The following is a 7,593-nucleotide window of genomic DNA, read 5'->3' as shown; positions in this document are numbered from 1 at the left end:
GTGAAAATGAATGTCATGATACCTTTAATGTACTTCTCCTTTGACCTGCTGTAACAAACGTATGTATTAAACATAAACTTAATGGGTCCCCCAGGGCTCTATACTAGGTCCACTAGCATACACCAAATATTTTTGCCAAAAAAATGCTGATCTACAAGATCACAAAAGATTTCAAGATTGTAGGTTGTCTTGTAGATTGTCATAACATGACGCAGTGTGAGCTTATAGATCTGCTATTTTCACCGAATGTCCGGCCCATCAGAATAAGCAGAATAAGCAAGAACTTGTCCATAAACAAGGTAAATAATTAGAGAACAAACTATCTCAAAGAAACTATAGCTAAACTACCAGCTAAACAATTTCCTTGAAATGTTTTATTCTATTGGTTGCTGCCTTATGCAGTATTTCTTCAACAGCATGGCTTTCAGAATCAATAATGTACCTTCAGAATCAAATGTCACATTGGCTCATTATCCCCTGGTGTCTCTGGATAGCTCTATAGGCTCTGTCTATTATTGGATTATCATCTTGTTGTAGCACTTATTTCTGCAACTTTGCAGTCACAGCTCCAGGTTTTCTTGCCAATGCTGACTTTAAACCCAGCAATTCTCAGATTCTGTCTCATTTAATGTCCTGGTATTTCTAAGCATTTTTCTGAAAGCTGTTCAACCTGGCCAAAAAGTTGACACCAAGGTTTCCAATTCCATGACAGAATCCAATGTTCCCACTCCTCCAGGGTCGGGCCCTTTACTTTTTCACGTTGAGAATTAATTCAGGCCCTCAGCTTAGCCATAGGAGAGACATTTTCTGTTTTCAGCATTGCTATTTCTCTTCTCAACCTATTAGTCAAGCCAGCAATTCTCTTGTCGATCTTATTACAAATCTTAAGGAGACATAGCCTGGAATGCAATTAACTTAACTTGGACTTTGGCAATGCTCTTGCGGTCAAACCGTCCCTGTTGTCCGTACTCAGGAGATTCTTTCATTGAGCACATGGCATTTGGGCCTTCTCTCTCACTCGTATCTGTCTTGGGATTCCTTCTTGTTGTTGGCATTTTCTGTCTAATTTGTTAACTCTTAGGAAGTTAAACACAAATTCCACCGAGTGTATACCCAGAGAGAAACTGGTTTTGTTTTAAATGTCAGAAGTGCAATTCCAAATCTGTGGACAGACAACAATGATAAGAGTGAAGGTCGCTGGATTTGATAGAGGTGTTAAAGTTTTTTTTTGTTTTATTTCAGTTTTCATTTTTATTTTCACATTTAAAGAGAGTGGTTTAATGTTTTGTTGATGAATTGAGTATTTTCACCGTGACCAGCATTGGCGATTATGAGTAATGCTTTCTGGGTTTTGATATATTTTTTCCGTGGTTTAATAAAGCTCTCGCTCTCACCCTCTATGTCTGTCTATGTATTTCCATCTCTCTCTCTCTCTCTCTCAGTGGGATGTGGTGGTGTATGCGTCGTCGCTCCAGGACAATCTGTCTGTCCTTGGCAATTGTTACTGTCTGCCTCCACCTCTTCTTGGTGCTCGTCTCTGTCTATCAGCAGCCCTGTAGCCCCTCCTCCTCCTCGTTACCCAGGATACAGCGGGCTTTGGAACGCGTTAACTACAGCTCAGTGGGAGTTGGTACCCTCGTCAGGACACCGACTGATACCAACCACATGGAGTTTGCTAATGAGGTTACCAAAGGTCACTCAAAATCTGCTACACACAAATTGGCCGCAATGGCCGGTTTAGAAGATTCACCGGTCAAGGATTTTGCCCTGAAACAGACGAAAAGTGTTTCACTTAACATTTCAGCCACAGAAGGAAGCCATGCCACTTACATGCCACCCGGGGTATCAAAGCTGGAGGTCCTCTTTAGCCACCCACTGTATAACATGCCCACCCTGCCCATACCTGAAGATGATTGGCTTCTGAGGGTCAAACCAAAAGTCAAAGCTAGCGAGAAGAGCTCACAAATGTGGTGAGTGCATGCTCCAGCAAAGATGCAGGAAGGGTGTGTGTGTGAGAGAGAGAGAGAGCGAGAGAGAAAGGCATAGAGAAAGAGAGAAAGTACACTACACAATTACTGTACTGTGATTGCCTTTTGGCAACCACACTAATGAGGGAGAGCGATGTTTTCATATCTGCTACAATAACCAGGAGCAGACATTCATCATCAGACTCACTGTTATTCATATCATTCATGATCCACCTCTCTCTCATTTTCTCATGTTTGATTAGAGGAGGGTATTGGCTGAGTTGCATCCATTTCTGTTTTCATTGTTTTGTTGGAAGTCCAGGATATTCAATCTAGCCAACAGCCAAAATGGCTAGGGGGTACAATTTATGATTTATGTATACCAGGTGGTTCACTCTGCTGCTCTGGTAGTTACTTTGTAACACTTAACAGCTTTCCTGGCACTCTATTTATTTGACCACTTACCCTGTTCTTTGTTGGCTAGAGTTAAAGCTGCAATCCGGAACATATTTTAATTAATAAACCGCGATTTTAACCAGTCTGTATGCTGCCTTACAAAACCAAAGTGCAGTAACTATGTTTTTGGACACATTGACTTATTTATTTGTCTCAAAGGTCAAATTAGCCTTCATGATTGTGTGGATAAACTACTACGTCAGGAACGGATAACTGATTAGTGCATTATCTCGTATACAGTATAGAGCATCGCAGTTCCCGCCCCTTCCGGGTTCCACCGCAAAATACTCAATGCATTTTTCCCATTGACATTTCCAAAAATATTTATATCAATTAATTTAAGCCTAGAATCAAGCCAATAAAACATGACCATCATCATGACCATAAAACGTTTGATTCTGTGATTATTTTCTTTTGAAAACGGCAAAACAAAGGGTATTTATTAAATATAGTATATCATATAATTAAATATAAAATAAAATAAAATCACAGAAAAAAACGTTTTATGGTCATGATGATGGTCATGTTTTATTGGCTTGATTCTAGGCTTAAATTAATTGATATAAATATTTTTGGAAATGTCAATGGGAAAAATGCATTGAGTTTTTCCTTCCGGCACCAGGAAAAACCAGGAAGTGGGCGGGAACTGCGATGCTCTATACCGATAACCTGTTTGGCTGGCCAATTGGAACACTTCAAAGCCTATTTTATCAGTTTAATTATTTACGTAGCATCTGCACTTTGGCCAAAAACGCTCGCCCCAAAACCCACTCGCCCCGGGTAAAATTTGGCGACCTCGGAAACGGTCGGACCCACGTATTTCTGGCCACCGAAGTCCACTCGCCCCAATCAGATCCAGTTACCTCGCAACAGACGGACCGACAAATCCGGCTACCTTGGAACGGTCGGACCCAGCAGGTGTTTCTGGCCACCATAACCTAGCCTACTCGGCCACGTTTGACGTATCGGAGGTACTGAGACTACAGGGGGTTACGATTCTAGAGACGTAACTCAAACGGTGTTGGGTCCGCTTCAGACTGCGCGCCTCTGTCGTTGATGAATCCAACTACAACCTCTACTACTTCTCTGATTTCGAAAGGCACAATGCAGAAATTTCTGCCTTTCATCTGGACAGGTATGGCAATTCAAAATAAATGTTTTGGAAAATCCAGCAGTGAATAATGTACTGTCGTTTTTTTTAACTACTTCCTAACTTAATATTAGTGGCTGTGGTCTACCGAGTGGTCCGCCTTGCTTGGGGCGAGCATTCCGCGCCAAGTGGGGCGAGTGGTCCCCATAGAGTTATAATATATCTAGAGGGCGGACGGCCCCTCCCCCACCTATTCATTTCAATGATAGCTGCTCATCAGCGCATGAAGCACCCGGAAGAGCACTCTACTTACGCATTTATCTTGATTTGAGGCGCACTAGGGTTTCACACTAGGGTTTCACTGCGGTAGACGCACGCGCAGTAGCGTTTTAAATGCGGAAGTCCTGCAATCCCAGATTTGACCACCAGGCGACGGCAACTTCACTGTTATACCATGGTTCTGGGTGCTTGGTGGTCCCCCGCTGGGGAACGGGGACGAATGTTTTGGGGCGAGCGTTCCGGTTACCGAGTATGTTAATACAATATAACTAGCACGTCATTCTCCAGGGGTGGGAGGTGTGGTGACCCTGTTCTTCCATTGAGAAATGTAGACCCTGGTGTCGGGTAGGACACCTACTGGTTGACAAGTAGTACTGACTGAAGCATAAACGCAATACCCTCTATGGCCAAGAGAGTAGTAGATATTTGGTCTCTCATAAATCCCGGGTAGGACACTTACGGATGCTCTGGATAAGTCCTGACTCCTGAGTGTTAAAAAAAAAAAAAAACTCTGAGAGGGTAACACATGGAACCAAATGGACCCTGATACTGTACCTTGCTCTCCCAGGGCGAGTGCCAGCCAGGATGACTACGAGAATGTCCAGTGGAACAGTAGCAGTGACAGTCACCCTCCTTGGCTGCGTCTCCATCTGGGAATCTCCCGCTGGCAGCTTTATCCCCACCGGGACTCCAACATGGAGGCACTGAGCCAACAGTTATCAACCCACCGCATCGTCAGCGCTGGTCTGATATGCAGATTTCTTGTTTTAGCGTAATTGTTTACATGTCTTTCTGTACCTGTTCAGTGTTTCAACTGCAGTACTGCTAAAGTAAGATAGGGAATAATAATGAGTAGCCTATAATGTAACCATGTTTCCTACCAAACCTCATTTCGTATACATTTTTGCTATTGTTTTTACAACGTGGCTGAGTGGCTCCAAGGGGTAGAGCTGTCTAGGGCTCAGTCTGTGAGTCTGGGTGTGAGTCTGGGTGTGAGTCTATGAGACTGTGAGTCTGGGGCTAATCTCGCAAACATTTGAACTAATCAGCTGTATGTAGTAGGCGAAGGAAGTAAAAAGCCCCGGTAGGCTGAAACCTTGCCCAAATATAGAGATGACAGACATCACAGTACCAGTGTTGATTTCGTCGACTAAAACTATGACGAAAAATGTACGTCGACTACCTTTTTTCACTTACGAAAACTGAATGAAAACTAAGCTACGATGACTAAAACTGAGTCTAAATATATAGACAATTTCGTCAACAAATAAAAACTAGACTAAAATGTTAGGGAGGGACTAGTGGAGAAGAGATCCAGTAGAACTACAAGACAAGTCATTTTATGTGTGTTTGCGCTCGGGTTTTGCACTCTGGAAATAGCAGCTTGTTGTGAGCTTGTAGATCGGCTATTTTCAGCATGCAGCCAAGTGTAAAATCCGTTACGACGCCAAAATACATTTCAGTCGACTAAATCAACTGTAGATTTAGTCAACTAAAACTAGACAAAAACTAAAACATTTCAGATGACTGAAATACGACTAAAACTAAATGGATTTTTATTCAAAAGACTATGACTAAAACAAAGACCAGTCACTATGCCAATGGATTCCTCCCCACACACATTTCTGTGTGGTCACTGCTGTCGTATCCTACTGACTCACCTGCCAGTGAGGAGCCCCCACCAGGAGGACGTATAGAGCCTTCGTCCTACTCGTCCCGCCCAACACTCCCCGCTGACAGGTGCCGCCCGTAGGAGTACATGCAGTGACCAATATCACCCTCCCCGTCCGGCTCCCCTCCCCCGAATCAATTGTGTTCGCGTAGACGCTCGACAAAGCCGGATGCACCACGGTGGATTCGAACCCACAACCTCCGTGGTGGTGGGCAGGGACTTTACCGCTGCGCCATAACGACTTTATAAAATTATAGTTGGCTACTCTAAATAAAAAAAACTAAAAAACTAAACAAAGACCAGTCACTTGAAGTCTGTGAAAATGAACCAAAACTGGAAATAGGCAGTGGTGGAAAGTAACTAAGTAAGTACATTTACTTAGGTACTGTACTTAAGTACAATTTTGAGGTATTTGTACTTTACTTGAGTATTTCCAATTTCCAATACTTTTACTTCTACTCCACTACATCTGAGAGGCAAATATTGTACTTTTACTCAACTACAATTATTTGAAACTTTAGTTACTAGTTACTTTTCAGATATAAATTATAATATAATGAAACACACATTAACCACTTTAAGCCTATTTTATACCTAGGCTATTTGTAAATAGCCGATCTACAAGCTCACAACGCGTCGCATCGCGACGCGTTGTGAGCTTGTAGATCTGCTATTTTCAAATATTTAGTACTTTTACTTTTGGTACTCTAAGTACATTTTGATGCCAATACTTTTGTACTTTTACTCAAGTAAATTTTTAATTCTGGACTTTTACTTGTAACAGAGTATTTTTATATTGCAGTATTGGTACTTTTACTTAAGTAGAGAATTTGAGTACTTTTTCCACCACTGGAAATAGGTATGTCACCTTCTGGAAACCTGGGACTCCAGTTATGCGCAGAACCTATACACATGGAGTTACCAGCCTTTACCATTCAGCTGATCGTGAGAACATTCACTGGGAGAGTAAACCACGTGCATATAGGTTCACGCTATCTCCCCCAGTTCCCCTCCACGTTGAACAGGCGCCCAGCAGGGTTTGCTAGTGCAGCGATATGCACATGATGATCCCTCATCAGCTTGCCACCCACAAACACTGACAGTTGTGTTGGCTTCCGGCGAAGCCAGAGGCACTGCTGCAGGGAACGGAGCACGGGTCCCTGCGGTGGTGAGCGAGTGCTTTTCCTTTACACCACCCAGACGCCTTCTGAATGTCATATTATAGCATCTCAGATGAAACTACGTGGGATGATGTGAGGACAGAAGTAGAGGATTGAATTAGGATAAATGTTGTATACCAGAGACTTGGGTGTCCCGATTTATACTGTCTATGACAGAGCATAAATTAAGCATTAGTGTGCTTCCGTTAGAGGATATGCTAATTCACTTAGAGTAACAGTTTCCAGGAGCTGGAACGATTAAAGGACTGTGTGCCTTGTGTGTCTTATAGTGTTTTTAAATAATTTAAACAATTCCGACTTTCTAGACCGCCCCTCTGACTGTATTTTGTGCGTGCTTGACTGAGTGTGCATGTTAGTATTTTCTGAAAGAGACAGAGAGATAGGGGAGTAAAGGCCTAAAGCAAATCAAAGCGAACGTGACAGACCAATTTATGCTATGCTTTTACAGTGAGTCATATTTTGAGCTGTTACATCTGTCATCATGACAGAGGTCTTTGGGTTAGCATGGAGCATACGCAGTTTGGGATGTTGCTATGGTAACATTCTCTGCATTGTTTTCAGTGCAGAAGTCCGGAGGGACGCAGCTGAAGCTGATGATGTCATTTCCCAACTATGGACAAGCTTTGTTCAAGCCCATGAAGTGAGTCAGTGAGGAAAACCCAATACACCACACATCTATCACCATGGGCATATACTGAGACATGTTTGCAAGTACAATCCAAGTGCAATCTATGATTCCATTTAGACGACTGTACTTACATCATGACGGGTGATGAAGGTTATTGCACATCAATGTAACTGTGTGAATGTAATTTACACCAATAGGCAGGATAGAGATGATGAATCCAACTACAACCTCTACTACTTCTCTGATTTCGAAAGGCACAATGCAGAAATTTCTGCCTTTCATCTGGACAGGTATGGCAATTCAAAATAAATGTTTTGGAA

The 7,593-nt window shown here is 42.6% G+C and overlaps 1 protein-coding gene across 1 annotated transcript in view; it reads left to right on the top strand.

Annotated features, from left to right (window-relative positions):
• Positions 1 to 1,728: 1,728 nt before the first annotated feature.
• LOC308094578 (extracellular serine/threonine protein kinase FAM20C-like) overlaps positions 1,729 to 7,593 on the top strand; it is a gene marked incomplete at both ends in the record, with an annotated part of 45,860 nt that continues 39,995 nt past the window's right edge. The window contains 4 exons of the mRNA XM_080441324.1: positions 1,729 to 1,970; positions 4,361 to 4,536; positions 7,207 to 7,285; positions 7,471 to 7,563. Of these exons, the coding sequence (XP_080297450.1) occupies positions 1,729 to 1,970; positions 4,361 to 4,536; positions 7,207 to 7,285; positions 7,471 to 7,563 (590 nt within the window). The remainder of the gene's footprint in view (positions 1,971 to 4,360; positions 4,537 to 7,206; positions 7,286 to 7,470; positions 7,564 to 7,593) is intronic.

Source organism: Gymnoscopelus braueri (genome assembly GCF_963280865.1).
Source record: "Gymnoscopelus braueri genome assembly, chromosome: 2".
In the NCBI taxonomy this organism is placed as follows: domain Eukaryota; kingdom Metazoa; phylum Chordata; class Actinopteri; order Myctophiformes; family Myctophidae; genus Gymnoscopelus; species Gymnoscopelus braueri.
This window is presented reverse-complemented; position numbering and strand designations above follow the sequence as displayed.